Source organism: Trematomus bernacchii, unplaced genomic scaffold (assembly GCF_902827165.1).
Source record: "Trematomus bernacchii unplaced genomic scaffold, fTreBer1.1, whole genome shotgun sequence".
NCBI classification, from domain to species: Eukaryota; Metazoa; Chordata; class Actinopteri; order Perciformes; family Nototheniidae; genus Trematomus; species Trematomus bernacchii.
The window spans coordinates 11,546,084-11,568,472 of record NW_022987689.1 but is presented as its reverse complement, the minus strand read 5'-3'; the positions used below and the strand labels follow the sequence as shown (position 1 = coordinate 11,568,472).

The window sequence follows — 22,389 nt, the reverse complement described above, 5'->3', positions numbered from 1 at the left end:
TATTGATTACATAGAAGTCGATGGCAAAGTTAACATGGAGTTTCAATCAAGATTCATTTATTTGCACAACCAAAACCCGTATAGTTTAAAAGGAACAATTCAAGTAATAATATCCACCACCAAAAGTTATATAAGATGATAAGGTCTTTTTACAATTGTAACTTTTTAACACGGCTGTCCACAAAGTATTCATTTTAAGTCAAGGGTTGGACTTTTTAAAATAAGAACATTCAGACACCAAGGATGTAAAGATCTCCTGCGTTGAGTTTGTAACTGGCTGTAGACTCTTCTTTGGTGATGCATTCATCAGGTAATAAGGGATTACAAATCCAATATGTTTCTGTGAGGATGGAGATACAAAGCAATTGTTACTACACTGGTCAATTAATTTACTACATGTACTGGAATTTCAGTTTCAGGGTATTTAATAATCAGAACAAAATTATATAACACTGATCCCAGGGTAGGAACAAAATAATTCAGTTTTTTCATTCACTAGCTCTATGCTTAAAGGTGGGGTAGGTAAGTTTGAGAAACCGGCTCGAGATACACTTTTTGTTATATTCCATGGAATGCTCTTAACATCCGGATAGCAATGAATATCTTAAGTGCTTTGACAAAAAATCCATAAAAGAAATTCATCTGTGGAAGCCGTAATACTGTAAAAAGCACGACCAATCATTTTAGCCGGCCCGGCTAAAATAACTGGATGGCCTACCTGCCTGTCAGCTTTCCATCTGTGCACACACTTATCTCGTGCCCTCATTGGTCATGTGCGCGTTCGTGTGTGTTGGAGGAGGGGCTCTGTAAGGAAGTGGCAGATTTTTTCCGGCTGTGTATTTTCAAATCCTAGCGCACTCGAGCTGGTTTCTCCAAAATGACCTACCACACCTTTAAGCGTCAATAAATATATACTGTAAGACATAACATGGGCATGCAAAATCGAAATTCGATCATCATGTGTGGATCAATTCAAATTGCAGGATGGTTATTTTACTGTCCCAGTGTTCAAGTTGTGTTTAGATGAGTGTCAGTACATTAGAAGTGTAAGTATACTAAGAAACAATGAAGGTCCTGAAACATAAAAGCTGAAATGTTCAGTCCCCAACATCATGGTGGTTTAATCTGAGAACATCAATCACTGTTGTCTCTGATTAAAGGTGGCTTACCTTCAGTACTGCCATGTTTTAGTTTTTAAGTTAAAGCATGCAGCTCTGTATCAGGAGTAGGGGTTTCAGGGTAAAGAGTCTTCTTTGGTGGAGAAGATTGCAGATCGGATGCAGGAGTGCATAACGTTTTCAGTCTCTATGGAAAGAAAATAAATTGCCAGATAATTGCCAACAAAGCATAAACTACAACATAACAGTACCCCACTGAAATCCACCAAGTTAGCTTCTGTAATGATTCAGATTTCGGTCAGTCCATTCACATATAACATACTGTATATATCGACAGAGTATCGAAGTAGACCTAAATGAAATAAACCTAAACCTAGACTGTTAAGCAGGTCTCTGTAATAAATCACTCAGAAAACTGCAACTGATCCAGAACGCTGCGGCCTGACAAAAACCAGAAAAGTAGAACACATCACCCCAGTTCTTAGATCTCTGCACTGGCTACCAATAACTTACATAATCGATTTTAAAATTGTATTACTAACTTATAAAGCACTAATTGGTTTGGGACCCTAATATAAATTGGACATGCTGCTCTGTTACGAGCCACCCAGAGCTCTCAGATCTTTGGGGACGGGCTTACTCAATAGGGGCGTTCACACCAGCGACGTGCAGTCAGTGGAGGCAGGGGAGGCAGAGCCTCACCTGTCATACTCCAATGTAACGGAAAAACAATTAAAGAAAAACTAAATAATAATAATAATAAAATGTCTCCACTGATCTTGTGTAAATGTGATTTCTGTATGATTCCAATCGCATTTTATAGTCAAAATCAGCAAATTTGCCGAGCTCCGCTACGGGAGCGATGAGAAGTGAGGCAAGCACGAGCACTGCCTCACGTAAGCCCACAGTAACTTGCTGGAGCGCGGGCACTAATTTAGCGGGGCCACTTATTTTGTGAGCGCGCTCAAGCCATTTACTGTGGGGTGACGCATTCTGAGGGGAGGCACAGATGAGCTCTGCCTCAATTCAGAATGTGTCACCCCACAGAAACTGGCTGGAAAGCGGGCCCAAAGCGCATGCCTGTTACCATCTCACTGTAGGTCACCAATGTGATGTTTGTAGATCCCTTTATTACATTTATCCTCGCCATCCATAGTCTCTAAATAACTTATTTCACGTATATATCATATTTAGGCTCGCTGGTCTTATCATACAACGGCAATGAAACAATTACATGGGGAGGCAGCCATAACCTCTGCCGCACTGAAGGGGGCGCACGTGAGCCCACAGGTTCTTGTTGCTACTGTTATTCTACCGCAAACAACAAACAAAACTTTTGAAACTACAGGAAGATACGGAGGACTTTTACAAAACAGTAATAGAGATTGTTGTCCAGAAGGATAGCATGGACTTATATTCATCTTCAAGTCAAGGTAAGACCACAACTGTAATTAAAATGGGATCTTACTTAGAAAGAACAATCCAATATTTAGATTTTGGGTATCCTTTTGTTGATCGGTCTGTTTAAAATTAATCATAGCATCAGACTAAAAAAGCTTTTGAAAATAACAGAATATTTCGATTAAGGTCAAAATAGGCTATAATATTTGTAAATCTGACTGAAAGAGTCTGTGCCTCACCAGCCATGAACCTCACCGCACGTCACTGGATCACACCAAGTACTTTTCCCACAGTAGTTCATGAGAACTTTAGTTCATGAGAGCTCTTTAGTTCTCATGAACTAAAGCAGATCGCGTTCACACCAAAATGAGTTCCTGGGGGTGGATTAGGCAAATGAGCCGCTGACGTCACTTCTTCTTCTTCTGCTTTGGGTTTACTGGCAGGCCGCAAACAACTTCACGGCGAGTACAGTAGGTGGCGGTATGCACCTTAAAGTTGCAATTCGCCAAAAAACCGAGAGAAGAAGAAGAAAAAAAACTTCCGCTTCCGCTGTATGCTTCTGTTTACCTTCCGACCTCAGGCACGGTATGGAGTTGACGTTTTGGTGGTCGTGTTATACAGCTTCGTAACTGAGTTATTTAAGCCAATAACCACAAATACAAATAGACCATTCAAATGCAATAGAAATGCTGAGTCGGAGGCGAAGGCGGTTAAGAAGCCTTAATAAAAGGATTGGACCACGAAAAGCACACGCTATGGACATTTTCGCCGTAGGAGAGCTGAGCATGATGATCGTTATCACGCCCAAAGAACAGCAATGGTACGTTCATTAAATTACATTAATACTATCTAATGTTGGATTTATGGAGTTATGTAGGACTAATTTGTGTCTTTGTATGTGTTTCCAGATATGCGAATACTACGGAACGCGTCGTGTCCCGCGCTCTCTCTGGGTGAACAATTCGCCTGGAAGCAACGTTGGGGAGAGGCATCTGAACAGCATGGAAATTGTAAATTGACAATAAAGCTGATCTTTTGTAGTGCATTTGGTTCTCTCTTTTATTTACCAGTCAACAGACACAATTACAATAGTGCAGACACACCTTAGTGCAAAGATTAAATGTCAGTATCAAAACAGTACTCATACTGTATATTTGTATATTAATGAGTATATTATTATGTTAAATGTGTGTTAAAGACAATGGGATGAGGTTAAAAACTGTTGTATACCATCTTTACTGTGATAAATACATACATGTTAAGCATACACACCTGAAGAACTACGTTACACACACACAGGTTAGTCTGTGCACTGCTGCTGGTTTAAACAAAGACAGTCATGATGCTAGTGCCGTGCATGTAGGTTCTCTTTTATTTATCAGCAGCAGATCAATAAGTGTCAGTAGTATCAACACAATATAATAACAGTGGCAATATATATATATATATATAATAACAATAGGTAGGCTCAGCAGCAGACACACCTTAGTGCAAAGTTAGGTGTCAGTATTAATAACAGTGGCATATATATATATATATATATAAGCACAATAATACAAAATGAACTGTCCCAGGTGTAAGCAATTTGGGGTGAAGTGTCTTGCCCAGGGACACAACGACATCCTGACTGCAGTGGGGTTTGAACCTGTGCTCCCCTGATCCGAACACCAACGCACCAGACCACTGCACCACACGCCTCCCAACAAGTCATTGTACAGTTTATCAACGACAAGTTTTTCTTAATTTTTGTATTGAAGGCCTGTTGGATTTAATCAGCTCGCTTAGCACTGCCAGAAGCCCAGCCTGAAAGGTATTTTGTTGCTCCACCTCGATTCCTGGGCCTTGTGTGAATGCAGCAGCCGTTCGTCGTGCATCTCCTTGGCACGCAGGTCCTCATTCTCCTTGCTGACCATGGCACGGCGGTCCATCGCCATGATGGTGTCAAGGAAGCTGTCATCGCGTGCCCACTTTCCTAAGGTGAAATATGCAAGATACAAGATCAGTTTAATCGCAACAACGACACAACATTGTCCAAATACCGCAAGGGGAGCAGCCCATAACAGAGAGCCCCCCCACGTCAGAGTCATCACTGTGGGCGATCTCCACCTCTGAGTCTGTCTCTGCAGGCACACAACAGGAGGAACACGGGGAACACCTTTGATTTGACTATTAACATTTTAAATGGTGAAGGCACTAGCAATTGGGGGATGGAGGGCTCTCAGGACATGATAGGGAGGCGTGTGGCGCAGTGGATAAGTGCATTGGTGTTCGGATCAGGGGAGCACAGGTTCAAACCCCACTGCAGTCAGCATGTCGTTGTGTCCCTGAGACACTTCACCCCAAATTGCTCCTGTGGGGATTGCCCACAGTATTGAGTATGTAAGCTTTGGATAAAAGCGTCTAACAAGTGACATGTAATGATTCAAAAAGCTTTTGAATATTGAATAACAAACCAATGTGGTTTACTTGTTATCCACAGTTTAGCTGCTAAATGTTTTTTAGCAATGCTTTTTTTTGTGCTCCACATATCTAGTTCATATGACGGTATTAGGTTAGTTGAACCTAATATTTTTATAGTTAAACTCAACACTTTTCTTTGTGCTCCACATATCTAAATGTATAAAGTGTGTTTTCACCTCCGTTCCCTCCTGTTTGCTGCAGTATGGCAGCAGCGGTCAGGATGGGATCCTCTGTGATCAGATAGTAGTCCTGATGGTGTCCGCTGACCGGGCGCAGGGTGTGGAGCTGCCTACTCTCAGCGGGGGGGAACTGAACGTGGAAACTGTGTTTCTCTGAGGGATCCTCCATGTAGTCTGAGAAGCCTTCTGAGGAAACAAGGTCAAACTATTTAGGATAATACTACGACAAGGAACAATGTTTAGGCAGTAAATAGAATTTCAATTACATTTCTACTTCAATGTGCAAAAATATTAGAACATCAGTCTTTGTGGCATGCAGGTAATCAACTGTTTAAGCTTTTACCATTAACATGTAGAATGAATGTTGCAAATTACTTGAAATTATAGCAACTACAATCTATTGTTTACCTCTATGCATTAGCCACAGAGGTAGCATTATGTCCAGCTAGCATGCTAATTGCTAACGTTATATTATCGTTTTATCCCGGAGGGGAAAACTAGTTTCTAATCCTGAGAGAAACACCTCGCCTGAAACACACGATTAGTGCCATGAGTTAGTGAAGCAAATTACAGAACATTGCACACTTATTCACAAGTCAAAACGTGTTCATAGCGGGCATGGATGAGAATAGCTAGCTAGCTAGATGTTATTAGCCAGCTTGGACCTAATGTTAGCAAGTTCTAGCATGGCTAGCTCGATCTACTGAGCAAATAAAAGTACATCTAAGACCAGTATTGTGCAGATTAAAACAGTGCAGTGCATGTATTTTATTTTACCTTCGTAGTCGTCCCGACATGACTTTGCCAGGTCTGCTAACTTTGCTGAGCGACGGAAACTGCATTCAGTAGAAGCTTCTGCCGAAGCGAGCAAATACAATGGCCGCTTCCAAAAAAATATTCAGAGTCAAACGGGCGTGGTTTGCATTCCGCACAGCCAATCAGACGTACGAACTACTTTCTCCCATGACAGTCCCTGCTCTCTAGCAGGGCCTGAAAAGCGGGTCTGAAGAACTAAGTTGAGCTACTTTAGTTCCTGGGGCTTTTTGGTGTGAACGCAAATATATCGTAGTTCTGATGAACTATTGTGGGAAAAGTACACCAAAGTACTCCGGTGTGAACGCACCTATTGTTCCCTGGATCAGAACCAAACATGCCGATGCTGCATATAGTTTTTACGTGCCTTTGTATCTGAAAATGTGCTATATAAATAAACTAACCTTAACCTTAACCTTACCTGTCTCAGTGTTCCCGGGGTTACAGCCATACGATAGATAATCCACAGAGGAGTCAGGAGAACTGAAGATAAAGCAAGAACCATCCCAATGGCAAAGCCCCACCAGGGGTACTCGTAGGTGTTGTTGTATTTCAGCGGGGTGAACTTGACCAGAGAGAATATCAGTGTTCCCTATGACAAAACAAGTGGAATAAAAAGAAAATCAGAGGAGCAGCTTACATTTTCATCAATGGATATATATATTTATATTTGTCTTATTGTCATTCTGATATTTTTCCGGTGAATGTCTTAAAGGTCCCATGACATGGCCATTTCTACTGATCATAATTCCATTGTTGAGGTCTACTAGAATAGATTTACATTGTTCAATGTTCCAAACTCACATTGGTTTCTCATAGAGCATCTCTGTATAGTATGTGTATTCACTCTCTGTCCTAAACGGCTTGTTGGAGCTCCTGCCCCCCCCCCCCCCTCCCTATGAGCCTACTGTGCTCTGATTGGTCAGCTCGCCCACTCTGTTCTGATGAGTCCACCACCGTTACAGCGGAACATCAGTGTTATGTGTTACAATGGCGTTTGTTAGCAACCAGAAAATGACACCAGTAATGACAAACAGATGAGAATGCTGCGTGGGGTCTGGGTGCCGTGTTGGCGGGACGTTGCGGGGCTCGCTGCTGCGCCCTTTGAGGCTTGAGGAGCGGCCAGTGTGAGCTGGATTACTGGTGTCGTTTCCTGGTTGCTGCGTGGGGTCTGCGAGACAGCGAGACAACGCGGAACTCAGCCTGAGCACACACACACACTCACAGCCTGCGGAAATCCGTGGAGCTGCATTACGTCACTATGACCGTTACGTCACTATACTCAGGAAGAAAAAAATGGAAAAAGAAAAATCTCCAACGAGGCGTTCTGGGGCAGCATAGACAGGTATTTTCTGTGTTAGAGTTTTACTCGCTACAGGGTGTACTTTGAGGGTTTGTGACTTTGCAGACCGTTTACATGCATAAAAAGATACATAACACACAAGGGGATGGGTAATAACCAGAAAATCATGTCATGGGACCTTTGAAAAATAGATACACCAATACTCAATACATTTACTTACAACACAGAGACATGGTGTGATGAACTTCCAACAATATTTCATAAGCGATGAGGGGTAGTAGCCAATCATTTCCTTTATATTGTCATAATAACGATCAGCACCTTGTAGTCAGGGAGTCATTCAAGAATATGATCAAACACTGGGATTCATCTACATCACGATATAAAAGGGCAAGGTCTGATGCCTGGCCACGTGCTCATAAGGACAAGGGGGAAGAATTTCAGCACTACTACTGAGTCCATTACATTCCTGAGAACGGTCTCAAGTCTTTCTTCTTTTGGTCCAAGAGGAATGAAAGCTAAGTTAATGTGTAAGATAGTACTGGCCTCACAGATAGGCGGGAAATGTTCTGCCCTCCAGGCAGTTGTTAAATGTTTTAATGGCTTTAGCAGTGCCCTCTGGTTACTTATGCAGTGCAGTGAGTAAAATGAGCAAATATCAATACAATGTTTTGTTAACATGATTTGTAATATTTTACAGTATCACTGTTATTCATAATGGTATAGTTTTAGGGGCTAACATTACTTAACATATATATACTGTATGTCTGTTAGACTCCTAATTTTCCTTGCTTAAAATGATCTTGTTGCTTACCATATATCCATCCCACACAGACGCACTCCAAAATGGCAAAAATCATTAATGGTATTCCATTGCAAGCATAGTAATCAAACAGCAGAAATACATAAAGTCCTCCCTACAGCACATGACAGAGAAGACAGAAACAGGAACACAAAATAGATTGTTTTGTTAAATGCACAAGATATTTAGCACGGAAAGAGAGACTTAATGGTACAGCCTTTAATTCTTAATGTTATAGATTAAAAAAGTAGACTCTCACCTCAGTCACCATAAACAGGCCAATAACAAAGGAAACACCACAGATGATCAGCAGAAGTAGTTTACGTCGATGACCAATGAGAAAGAAGGATGGAAACATGTCTGATATGGCTGTCACCAGGCCTTCCAGATACACAAACTGTGGGTAAAAGATAAATGTCACATTTTATCTACACTGATTATAACAATTAAGTTTCTAGCCATTCTCAGGTCTTAAAGGTCTCCTATTATGCTATTTTTAGGCATATATTATGGGTCTCAGATATATAAAAATATATAAAAAACATGTCTATGATGTGTTTTGCTCAAAATACCAAACAGATCATGCATTTTAGACATCCCTCATATCCCTCTTTTTCAGCCCTGTTAGAGAAGTGCTGATTCTGGGTCAGTAGCTGCTGGTTGTCTGACACTTGGTGAGTTCCCTTACACACCGGGGTCACATATTTGAGTGGGAATGCTGACACAGCATTCCAACTATCTGTTATGCTACTCACAAAATTCTTTATTATTCCGCCGCGTTATTTTGCACTGCTTCTTCTCCCACATTGAACATCGCAGAAACTCCGTTCAAACATCAAAACGTTCAGCTCGGTCGGAAATCAATGGCTATTAATTTTATCATTCATAATTTTCATAATTCCAGAGATACATCCCATAATACATCCCATTTTTAACATGGAAGTCAATGGAGAACTCCATTGAAGACTTCAACAATCTTCATGCAACTTCAACTGCTAACTGCTCCTTCTTCAACTGCTAACTGCTCCTTCATACTTTCACTCAGAAACCTCATTCCAACTTTAAAATGTCACACATCTTTCCGACATTATTCGTGTAACACAACTTTTAAATCTGATTCTTACTTTTAGAGATATTAAACATTGTTCAGACCTTGGTAAAGAGGCCTTCTTCAGTTTTTAGAGTGCGTGATGTCACAGAGTGGAGGACAGATTTAATTTTGCCTTTATATTTTCTTTTAAACCTGCCATAATTCCCAAACCCTACATTCCTGAGACATAATTTTTCATGACAAACATAGGAAAACATCTCGTAGCTTGAAAGATAAAAAAAAATTAAGCTAAATAATTAAACAAAATGCCTCTTGAGGGCATGAAGTGACAAAAACGTTCAACATGTCTCCATTAAACTCCATTGTAAATTCAGCCTCACCTTTCCCCACCACAGCAGCCACACACCTTTAGTTAATCGGCCCAAAAAGGCCACATTATTAACCTGAAAGTACACAAAAAGTACACTTCAGATGCTCAAGTTCCTTGACATGCTTCACGCTTTGAAATTTCACCGATATCTGTTACGGTTCTTCAACAAAACGTTCACATGTAAGAGGTTTATCTCTCATTCAGAACAATGAAAATGCTCTCCTCGGAAATCACCATGGAAACCTTTGATCTCTGGACACGTCGTTAGCTCAAATATAAACACCTGTGTCATGGAACACGATGATGTCATAACTCCAACTGACATGCTCAGAGCAGCAGACTTCAGATAATGGTTAATGGTCCTGCCCTCAACAGCTCTACGTCAATTATGGGGTGTCATCATATGCCGTTTCCATGGAAACGCATCCCTCGCCATAAAACACGATGTCGCTGTAGCTCCAAAGGACACGGTCCGGTCGTCCCACAATCTTCACCTGTATATCACTTCTCCATGCCTCAACAGCTCTACGTCATATCTGACATCTCACCATATGCCGTTTCCATGGAAACGCATCCCTCGCCATAAAACACGATGTTGTCGTAACGCCTATGAAAAGGGTCAAAACAGCCCCAGACTTCAGATAATGGTTAATGGTCCAGCCCTCAACAGCTCTACATCAATTATGGGGTGTCATCATATGCCGTTTCCATGGAAACGCATCCCTCGCCATAAAAGACGATGTCGCTATAACTCCTATGAAAATGTTCAAAAAGTGCTCAAACTTCACATGTGTGCCAACAGTCCAGCCGTGAAGACATCTACGGGACAGTTTTGAGATTTCTTCAAATGCCGTTGCCATGGCAACACAATGCTCACCATGAAACACGGTTTTCTCATAACTTCAGTGAAAATGCTCCAAACGGCCCAAAACTTCACAGGTTTGGTAACGATGCAGCCATCAACGCATCTAAGCGTATTATGGGATGTCATCAAATGCCGTTGGCATGGCGACAGATCATTCGCCATCAAGTTAGTTCAAAAGTTTGCAGTTCAAATATTCTGCTGCTTTTCCAAGCCTTTTTACTTTCTTTTCTTCTCTCATCACACATTCAAGCCCCCAGTGTTCATGTATCATTTCAATCTAAATTCTTCACTTTCTTCTTCCACATTACATTTCAGCATAGCAGTTTCAGCTTTTCAGCATAAAGCATTCCCACTAGCAATTTCTTCAGGAATTGCATTCTCTAGTTATGTATGAAATACATAAAAAAGTGCATTTTGCATGATAGGAGACCTTTAAGACTTTTGGAAATGTTTTAGTCTTCATGAATATTACCTTCAACCACGCATGGCATTCATGAAAAGTTTCAGTCTGGCTTCAAACCTATGCACAGTACTGAAACAGCCCTTTTAAGAGTTTTTAATGATCTGCTCCTAGCTGCCGACTCAGGAAGCCCAGCTGTCCTGGTGCTGTTAGACCTGACAGCTGCCTTTGACACTGTGGACCATAGCATCCTGTTGTCGCAGCTCGAACAGTCCGCAGGCATCACAGGCTCTGCCCTTGCATGGTTCAGGTCCTACCTGACAGACCGTAGCTTCTCAGTGCAGCTAGGTACCTTCTCCTCTGCTAAAGCCCCTCTTACCTGTGGGGTTCCCCAAGGCTCTATTCTGGGCCCCATCCATTTTCTACTGTACATACTAGGTTCAATTCTCACAAAACACAACATCCCCTTCCATTGTTACGCCGATGATGTACAGATCTATCTGCCTCTCAATTCAAATGTCAACTCACTACAGCAGTTGATGGACAGCTTAAGAGAGATAAAATCCTGGCTGAGCCAAAATGTCCTCAACCTCAACGAGAGCAAGACAGAGATAATATCTTTTGAACCCCAGCCTCCAGCCTCTCCAGTTGAAATTCTGGGCTCTCTCAATAAAAACATCCTCCCCTCTGTCATGAACCTTGGAGTGACCTTCACTAGCACTTTTAAATTTGATAAGCATGTCAGCACCGTAGTCAAGACCTGCTTTTTTTAAATACGACTATTGGCCAAGACCAAGTCGTTTTTATCTTTTAAAGACCTAGAAAGGGTTATTAACGCCTTTGTAACCTCGAGACTGGACTACTGCAACGCTCTGTATGTGGGTATGGACCAGGCGTCAATTAAAGGCCTGCAGCTAGTGCAGAACGCAGCTGCACGTCTACTCACTGGCCACAAAAAGCGTCACCACATCACCCCAATTCTGGCCTCATTGCACTGGCTTCCAATTCGGTTCCGAATTGATTTTAAACTTATTTTATTTGTTTTCAAAGCCCTAAATGGGCTGGCTCCGGCTTATATAGCAGAACTCCTCCATCGCTACACCCCAGCCAGAGCTTTAAGGTCGGCTGACCAGCTGTTGCTGATAGTGCCCAAGACCAGGCTCAAAACCCGAGGGCACCGAGCCTTCGCAGCAGCTGGCCCCAGGCTCTGGAACACTCTACCCCTCCATGTGAGGTCGGCCCAGACCCTAGGGGTTTTTAAATCCTCACTAAAGACACACTTCTTCTCTCTGGCCTTCTAGTCAGAGCGGAGCATGACACCTGACTATTCCCTGTGTGCAGTGGCGACTGGTCATTAGGGGCAGGTGGGGCACAGCCCCACCTAGTGTCAGCAGAAAGTATTACAAATAATGATTACAAAAATGCAAAAAAAATATATATATATATATAAAATATATTTTAAGATCATGTTTAATCATCTGATTCGTCTGTACATTGCTGTTTTAGTCTGTGTTCTTCTAATTAGTGTGTCTACAGTCACAGTGTGTGCCTATTGAGCTGTTTAGAGCCATGTGGGACAAAACCTGATTATGCCCCTTCCTCTCGCTGTGAAGTGAACGATGACTGTAAAAACTACACTGCGCATGCTCAGAGTATTTTGTAATGTGATGTGTGTGGCAAAAAAATAATGACCAGAGGGGCACGGAGCTACCATCCCCACCATACGTCATCTCAAATCATTCAGAGCTGATTGGCTGTAAGTACGTGTGCCGCGAAAAGTGTGGTGCTTGAAGAGGAGAGGAGAGAGCTGCAGTGGCGCGTCCTAAAACCAGGAAGTAAGCACAAAAAAGCAATGAGATTTCTCCAGAGGATTTTAGAAAATAGCTCGAAATAAGATCTGTGGGAAACGTACCTGTTAGATAAATGCACGTTTTGATTAGCCGGATAACATCCACATGTCTACCCTACTTTTATAATTTTTTTATCATAAATCTATGGATTAGATTTATGATAGACTTTGAAACTACAAGAAGATAAGGAGGACTTTTACAAAAAAGTAATAGAAATGTTTGTCCAGAAGGATAGGCAAATGGACTTCATCTTCAAGTCAAGGTAAGACCGCCATTTTATTGAAAATGGGATCTTACGAAGAGAGAACAATTCAATATTTAAATGATAAAATTACATTTTTTGGGTATCCTTTTGTTGAACTGTCTGTTTAAAATTAATCGAAGCATCAGACAAAAAAAGCTTTTGAAAATAATATTATATTTTGGTTTAGGTCAAAATATAATATTTGTAAACCTGAAGAGTCAGTGCCAGTGCCTCACCAGCCATGAACCTCACTGCACGTCACTGCAGAAGCTTATATATAGACATCTAAGTTTTTTGTGCCCCACCACTTTTGTACATATAAAAACGCCACTGCCTGTGTGTGATTTTACTTTTGCTGTTGTAATTTATTGTCTTCTGTTTGCTATTGTAATAAAGTGTTTTTATTGCATGTACAGTGCAATAAAACACAAGTGCTATATAAATAAAACTTGATTTGATTTGATTTGATTTGATTTGAAGGCAGTACATATTCTGTCCAAGCATTTACTGTAACTTAAGCCTGATTGCTTATATCTTTTATGTATTTGGATACTTAATATCTCTAGATCTAGATATCACAAGACACAACCATTGAAAATATCTTATGGAATATTTGCACATGAAAAGCAATACAAATCAATCAAAAGTAAAAGGAAATAGAGATATATTGATGTTGTCTTTTCATGCAGGGATTTGATTATAATTAAAGTATCAGGGGGGCTTATAACCAAATGTTATACAATTCTTATGTACAGTATATTTTAAATACAGCTGAATGTGAAAACTTTACCTCACTGTCCAATCCAAGAAGGATAATCATGATGAAGAAGAAGGCAGCCCAGAGTTGAGGTAAAGGCATCATGGATAAAGCCCGAGGGTAAGCAATGAATGCCAGGCCAGGACCTGCAAGTAGATAGCCAAATGTCTTAGGAATTAGTACACTTGTAATTTCTATATATAGCACCTGATTTTAAGGTTGGAATTAGACCAGAACCTGCTTAGTTTGTGTCCAGTGATGATGAGTTATTCAAACTAAATCTTTTATTTCTGGCCCCATGTACACCAGCTAGGTTGCAATATGCAATCTAACCACGAGATGGCAATATCGTACACACTGGTCGTAAAAAAGGTGATAATATTTCTGTGTTGTGTTTACAGCGAGTTTCTGCTGCCGCCAATGGGTAAAAATATCAGGTGCTGTAGGATTTGATTGATTCATTGATTTTTATCTTGGATTATGTTTAAGAAAATAAGGAATACATTTAGAGAGAGGGTCCTCATAAATACTTGCAGGTACAAGAATGATGTTCTTGTGAATTATAATTGAAAGAACCCTGCAGCACACATTGATGTGAGGTCCCACATGACATATGGGGACCAAAATCCAAGTGTTTCTTCTCACATGTTATTGTGAGACTTGACTTTGTTAAGTTGTGAATTATATTTTCTTCTCTTCATCTGAAAAAAACAAAACAATTTATTCATCACTTCATATTTTTCATAGGAACTCAACAAAGCTAATATACACCACAATGTTTTTCCTCAAACCATCCCATACCTGATTCAGATACTGTTGAGATGTCAACACCCAATTCATGCGACATGAAGCCAAGAACAGAGAAGACTGCAAAGCCAGCAACAAAGCTGGTTAAACTGTTTAGTGTGCACAAGGCGAAAGTGTTTCTGGAAATTAAAAAGGACGATTATGTATTTTATCCTGCATGACATAAACCGTTAAATGCATATAATGTACAAACATAGGATACAATGTTATCCTTACTTGTAGCAGTTGTTGTTGTATTTGTTGTAGCTTCCCATCGCTTGCAAACTGCCTACGCAAATGCAATAGGAGAATAATACCTGGCTCCCAGCATCCATCCACACCTTAAATCAGTTAAATGTGCAGTGCCAGTGATTTTTAAATGCTTTTAAATATTGAAACATATGATGTTTATACTTGTATAATATACAACTATACTTTGTTATACTGTGTACTTGGTTCAGCCATTTAGAATTCTACCTTTCTGTCCCTTTCTTAAGCCACATTTCCACTTCCATGCATGTCTTAGAAACTCTAACAAAATGTGTATCTTTCCTCCGGATGTACTCAGACTTTCCCACATGTCCTATCTGACTCCTACATCCTCCTGCTCACATGTTCCTCTTTCCCTATTACTCCCAATAGTATTTTCACCTTCTCCACCTTCTCATTGGCAGATCATCAATTTTGCTTTTTTCCTCTGGTAGACCTGAAACCTAACTTGTACCTGCTTGTATTCCTGTTAATGTGTGATTGCTCAATTCTCCGCCTCTGGGCCCTGACGGCAAATACCCTGTTCCCTTTAGTTTTCAGCCAAGCCTTTATAATAGACAAAAACACTTCTGGTCATTAATTTATGGGTACAGCACGTAATGGTGAATACTAAGACGTCAAAGATAAAAGCATCAGCAATATTCTAAAATATTTTCTTTAACATATTTGGAGCCATCAAAGACGGAAAAACAGGATTGATCTGAGTCCTGCAGTCAATAGATACATTTTTTGTCTGGGCAAGGAAAAAATACTTTTGCCGTTGCAGATGTGACCAGATGAAGGCGTTTTAAATAGTCTCTGTGTCTTTAAAATCTAAGATACATGTTCCTAAATTCCTAAAACCATGATTTAAAACTTAAAATGTTTGTCATGATCCAATGGGAAAACAGCATATTTCAGAAGATCTCTGTTTTGACATCACAAGGACAGTCATTCGTTAATGTCCAGAATTACAATGACTTGGCCATGCGATTAGGTGAGAGGCTGAATTACACAGATTGGTTGAAAATAAAAACAATTCATGGCTGCTCTGCCCACACCTTTGTACTGTGTCTTTAAGGGACCAAACGTTTGTTGAGCTCTGGTGGGCTTTGAAGTGAATTCAACTTTGCAAAGTGAATTTAAAATAAATGGCACAACTTAGTACTAAAACCGCTTGCATACTTGTATGATGGCCTTCCTTTTGAACTGATCACCTAGAGCCATCTGAAAGTGCTTATCTTCCAACTAGTGTCTCTAATCCAAGGGTAAAACCGGAGCTATTTAATATCAGCCTTTGGCTTCACAAGTAACATTTGCTAGTATGATTAACCAATATTTAGTTTTGGTCTAAGTTAAAGTCCATACATTTTAGTATTGCTCGACAGCGGCTCTTCTTCCTCCGCAGGCTGAGGAGGTTCAACATGGACTCCAGGATACTCTGCAACTTCTACAGGTGCACCAGAGAGTATCCTGACTGGCTGCATCACGGCCTGGTACGGCAGCTGCACCGCCCTCAATCGTAAGGCTTTACAGAGGGTGGGGAAAACTGCCAAGAACATCACCAGGACGGAGCTGCCATCCATGGAGGACCCTTACTCCCAGCGGCTCAGGAAGAAATCCCTCCGGATTATAAAAGACCCCCATCATCCCAGCCACAAACTGTTCTGTCTGCTGCCGTCTGGCAGGCGTTACCGCAGCATCAGGACTAAAACCACCAGACTCAGGGACAGTTTCATCCCACAGGCAATAAGACTGCTAAACACCTGAACTGTTGAAGCAAAATCCATAACATTCATCTGGCTGCTACTTAACAATTATGTATCTATTTACCTAATTTATCATATTCCAATAACTTGCATATAGACTCTTATTGCACTATTTCACTATAAGACTATTTGTGTTTGTATTTACTATTTACTATTTACTTGCACTATATGTTTCTGTTTATCTGTGTTTTGTGTGGCACTGTTGGAGAAGCCTGACCTAAGATTTTCATCGGCATAACTACAATGTAGCTATGTTCGTATGAGTAAATAAAGAACCTTGAACCTATTGCAAGTGTTAGCCAATTATTGTTCTGTGCAGTGTGTCACCTACACATCACTCATTAGTCACACAAAAACCTCACCTGAGGATCAGTCAGACGGGTCAGATCAGGATAAAGGTAATATCTAATTCCAGTTAAAGCTCCTGGCAATGTCAGCCCACGGATCAGCATCACAATCAACATCACAACTGGAAAAGTGGCTGTGACGTACACACAACCTGAAAGAGGAGCACCAATACTGTTATTAATCGTGGTCAATAAGCCCATTCATTTGTAGGTTTTAATTATAATTTTAGGTTTAAATTACCCATTTAATAATAAGCGTATACATCTCACCTTTCCTGTCGCCTTGATTCCTTTCCAGATACAGAAGTAACAGATGATCCAGCTTAGCAGAAGACATCCAGCCAGGTCCCAGCGGATACTGCCCATCTCTTCAATTCCTCCAGACAAACCCAAGACTCTCCTCCTGAGTGCAAGAAGAAAGTTATGTCAAGAGATATTTAATGACTCTAAAAACTGTTTTGCGAATGTGAGTACAGATGGAGCATCTTATTTCAGACTCCAGCTTACTGCTTCCTGCCTACTACCTGCCAGTTACCTGCCTAAGACCTGCCAAAGACCAGTATCTGGGAATGTTAAGCCCTCCCACTATTTTCCAAGAGGGCGTTGCCAGATTTTCAATTTCAGGATTTAACCAGGAGATGGCACTTCCTTCACAGAAACAGGAAGACAGCTTTTCATGGACTTTCAGTTTTGTTTAGAAGAGCATTTGAACACATCAATATTTTAGATCAAATAAAGTATATCTAATCTTGTAATTCAATAATATATAGTCTTTATATATTAAATAACTATGGCCAAACTAAGACTTAGTTTTTCACAAGAGAAAATGCAGATATTATATAAAAACTAAAGTTAAAATCTTGTTTTTAATGCCCCAAGAGCAATAAAAACACTTGGTAAAAAAATCCTGAGTGAGGCTTTCATAAATTGCATTTAGCTGACGCTTTTATCCAAAGCAACTTACTATTTAATAAATGATAAATGATTATTCATAACAAATATGAGTGATGTGTGATTATTATTCATGCTATATACTGATATAGGGCTAAGTAAGCAATCAATCCTGCAAATTAACCCTTAGTTGTTCAATATATTTATTCAGACAATGTGAGTAGAAATACAGAAATTCTGCTCCCACCTAAGGCCAACATTGCAATATCACAACATTTCCCTAAAAACTTACCAAAACGTAAACATTTTTAAAACTCTTTCATTTCTGCTCCAGAGGCCAAGGGTTAAATTGGGATTTGATATGTGGGGGGGCTCTGTTAGAAGGTGCGACGGGGGAGGGGGGAGAGAGTTAGACGCTCGTGAATTGTCAACGGGGGGGGGGGTGTTGTCGGCCGTAAGCGAACCGGGCCGTTGGCGTCCGGCCGTTCTGTGATTCTCCAGAATTCACAGCTGGCCAGGGATAAGTCCCGACTCTCCCGACGGCCAATCCGTGCCTCCCCTGACTGCACGTTGCTGACACACACCGCTGCAAACTCTCTGCACGGAGGAGCCGCGGAGGAAGAGACACACGTTCACTAAGCCGAAAAAACTATATCCGGTCACAGTGATCTGCTATTTTAAAGTAAATTCAACACATATCGACCCTAAATATAGCATATATTAAGAACGAGAAAGTGTTAACATCGTTTTTTGTAAACATATGACAAATGTACGAGGGTGATGACATCAGAGCATCGTCCTATGGGCTTAGCCCCGGACAGGTACAACAGGTATTCACTCAGAGGGGGGTAGGTACTAAATGCCACCCATTTACATGTAGGCAAACAAAGTCAAAAATCAACATACTGTAGGGGGGTGGGGGATGGTGAACGGTATGGTCAATGTTTGTAAACACAATCCCCAGGATGTGTCCTTATCAAACCAAAATAGAAAATGCAGATATTACACTCAGACATTGGAAAAGTCTATGTTAAAAAGCCTCAGTCACCTTAATTCATGTAATAAAAACATCTCAGGTCAGTAACACTGAAAGCTAAATGTGCAATACCATGTTCAGCTATGTTACTATTTATAATGTTATTGTTGTTACAACAGAAGATGTTTTTCTTTATATTGAAGTTAAATGCATCAATCTGGTGCACTTTGAGGTCAAAATTAAGAGATTTATGGATACCGCTGGAAAAATCTGCAGTACATATGCCGAGCCTGTACGTAGCGCTGTAACTTCCTCCACAAAAGCAGCCTTCTGTTTATTCAACGTGGTGGGGGCCGAGGGAACCGGGCAGAGTTTTTCGCCGGTCAACGTGTGTGAAAGTTTAAATCTTCCTTATTGAGCTTTAAAACAAATGAATAACGACTATATATAATAATAAAATAAACACCGGCTGTTGTTATGCCTGCTGTAACGTTAAATTACTCCGTTCTCCGCTTAAGTAATTATGCCATTACAAGCTTCATAGTTGTATTTATCACCTAAATTTGCCGAAACAAGTTTAATATTCTGAAAGCCAAGACTTTGTTTATTTGAAATCAGATGAAAACAAACTGTAACGGACCCTGCCGTGTTATCTATGATTACTATGCCTTACTGTACATTCATAATTTCAGCCGGAGGGAGGTGGGCGGCGCTGCGGAGGAGCAGATTGCGAGTGAGGTGCCTGTCATCTTCCCTTTACAAGCTTCACAAATGTATTTATCGTGTGATTTTGGAAATAAAAGTTTCATATTCTGAAAGCCAAGACTTTGTTTATATATTATACGTGGGTAGCTATGACGTCAGAAGGAGTTACCGTAAATGAGAGCTGCCGTAAAAGTGTTTCTAGGATTTCTAAATGAACTATTACAGCTGTTATAAAGCATTAAATAAAAAGTCATGAAAGAGATAAGGAGGAGAAAAGGTTTAAGGAAGTAAGCAAGGAATACAGAATGTCGAAATCCTCTGTTTCACGCAATGTCGAACATTGAAGACAGAGGACGGCGGTCCCCCAATCTACACAGCGGGAGAAAGAAAATCATAAAGCAGATCGGAGGAGACATCACGATCTTCCCACATTAGTGCAATTCACCTATACTTAACCCCAAATAAAAGAACCCAATAAAAACAGTTGTTAAATAATAGTGAAGTCACGTTGTAATAATAACTCATCTCTCGGTTTGAGTGTTCTTTTTCTGCTTTTCTGACTATTTCTCATTGTGGGGAAAAATAACACCCAGGGGTCCTGATCGTTTTAATGAAGTTGAATACAGAATATTCATATTTGTCAGTGATTTCATGTCAATTCGGCGAACATAAACATAAATGATCGTGGTGAAGTTGATGATTAAATTAGGATTAAAAAGCATTTCCTCTCGTTCGTTTTTTTCGACTAAACAACATTATTTTGTTAAATAACAACATGGTGATGTTTTGTAAATGATTACATGTCTTATTTAGCACAGACTATGATCCTATCCGTGACATATGGATCTTAACAAAGATCCGCTATACATTAGTACCAGACATACTGTACATCCAGTTTACTGTATCGAAGTTGATTTCACATGAGCTCCAGTGTGGAACCCCACTGCACCTCCTGGTGGATCAATGATCCATTGCAGCTGGCTTCACAATAATTTAATTTATTTATCACGGGGGCGGTATCAAGTCAGACTGGGGGCCGGCTCTTCATCACGAACCGATCACGGGCCGATGACGGACCAATCACGACCCAATCACGACCCTCGCGTTTCAAACTGTCTGAAATAAGATGCTCCATCTGTACTTCCTGCCAGAATTCTTTCACTGATGATGTTGCGTTTTCATTGATGTGGCGATAAACTGAATCATTCTGTCCACAATCAATGCAGTTATCTTGAAGCGAAAGAGTACAAAGAAACAAGTTGACATTTTCAGAATTTACAACCATGTTGATATTAAGGGTTCTCCATATATAATTGAGCATGCCTATGATTACATTAATTGCCTCCATATGGCCACTCACAGTAATTCTGTACCTACATAAGGCCTTTGCACTAACATCAGTGCGATGTTTACCTGTGTTCCAGGTGTTGTTGCAGCTGGCCCAGGGGAGTACAGTGTGGAAGGAGGCGAAGAGGTAGAGGAAGGCCCAAGCCAGGATGACAATGTAATACACCACACTGTATAACAATGTAACTTGACTGCCGTAGCCTAAACCTTTGAAAAAAATAGAACTGCATTTTTAACATTTGATACACAACAGTAATGTAACAATATACACATATTTCAAATACTTTGGCACTCTATGGAATATGTAGTTATGTTAGTAGTACCTCCAAATATGGGACATATTTTCCTCCAACATGTGATCCCACCCTGAGCCGTTAACTGCCCCAGAGATACCTCTAGAAAGAAGATGGGGATTCCACATGTGGACAGGAACACCACATAGGGGATCAGACAAAGACAAATTGAGCAAAGTAATGGATTCTAGTCAGAAAAATACTACGGACACAAAATGTTACTAATTTAATACCAGTTTTCTAGTATTTTCTTATCTTACATTCTTATACAATACAATACAATTGTTTTAACTGTTCTTACCGCCTCCATTTTTGAAGCACAGATATGGAAATCTCCAAACATTTCCCAGACCAATAATATGTCCGGCAACAGATAAAATGTACTCCCTCTTGTTGGCCCACTGGCCTCTCTTTTTTCTGTTGGAGGTAGCAGGATTTTGATTGTTTTCATCTTTCATCAGATTCTTCTCTGGATAACTTGCTGGCTCCATCAGGACAGATCTGTGGTGAGAAATTATTCGGTTTTCAGCTGTTGCATTTAATACTTAACTGTGTCTGCGTATGTTAACAGTGCATTACGTATAGAGTGCATTACAAGAAAACTGGGGAGTTCCATTTGATCTTAGAACGGCAACCTCAATTGGAATAACAAAAAGTAAATTAAAGACCTATCTTTTTAATTTGGCTTATCATTTTTAGTAGTATCACTGTACATGTTTTATTGTTTTAATGTTTTTACATATTTTAATTATGTTCCTCATTTGTTATTGTCATTATTTGTGTCATACTCAGTAAAGCACTTTGGGCATGAAAGGTGCTATATTAATAAAGTGTGTTATTATTATTATTATTAAAAAATGGTTTATTTATGTCCAATGACTTCCAAGCACTAAAGAAATCTAAAACTCTACCATAGTGCAAATGTCCTTTTTATCTGCTGCGCAAAGGTTTGGTGACCCGCAGGTCAAATCCTAAAGCTGTTGATGTCCAAATATTTCAACCAATGTAGTCCGATGTTTAACAAGCACATTCTTTTTATCCACCAATATTTTTGAAATACTAACTCTCTCTGTGCGCACAGACAATTTCACATGATGTATAGAAATATGATAGTGTGCTCAGTAGAGTGCAGATGTATTGCTTTTTTAATCTAAATAAGTGATGGGCTGACCAATGTTTTCACATGATGGGTTCCTTCGAGTTGGAAATTGGAATACGTAAATATTATAAGTATTACCAAGTTTGTTCCCAGCTTTCTCACATAATCCCAGCACAGATTTTTTTGCCATGAATTGCATGGCAGTAGAAAAGGCAAAGAAAGTCTAGGAACTGGTACAAGATACATGCATTGCACCCAGTGGCGTTTTTATATGTACAAAAGTGGTGGGGCACAAAAAACTTAGATGTCTATAT

At 40.2% G+C, this 22,389-nt stretch overlaps 1 protein-coding gene across 1 annotated transcript; it reads right to left on the bottom strand.

Moving 5' to 3' along the window:
- Positions 1–1,143: 1,143 nt before the first annotated feature.
- On the bottom strand, positions 1,144–21,286 carry LOC117488611 (sodium- and chloride-dependent GABA transporter 2-like). Its single transcript, XM_034137611.1, has 14 exons — positions 21,278–21,286; positions 21,007–21,163; positions 20,750–20,890; positions 20,482–20,566; positions 17,028–17,167; positions 16,780–16,916; positions 14,637–14,740; positions 14,415–14,539; positions 13,647–13,759; positions 8,336–8,473; positions 8,089–8,191; positions 7,495–7,595; positions 6,393–6,563; positions 1,144–1,305 (listed from the first exon to the last, which is right to left on the bottom strand). Exons 1-14 carry the CDS (start codon positions 21,284–21,286, stop codon positions 1,195–1,197), a joined length of 1,635 nt encoding a protein of 544 aa, XP_033993502.1. The 3' UTR covers positions 1,144–1,194.
- Between the last annotated feature and the right edge of the window lie 1,103 nt (positions 21,287–22,389).

Bases quoted from the DNA above. Each gene is read 5' to 3' on its own strand.
- LOC117488611 (XM_034137611.1), bottom strand. The intron at 8,474-13,646 runs GTAAAGTTTTCA...TTTTACCCACAG, and splicing joins TTCTTGGATTGGACAGTGAG to TTTGTGTATCTGGAAGGCCT. The intron at 7,596-8,088 runs GTAAGCAACAAG...CCTGACTACAAG, and splicing joins CTGTGTGGGATGGATATATG to GTGCTGATCGTTATTATGAC.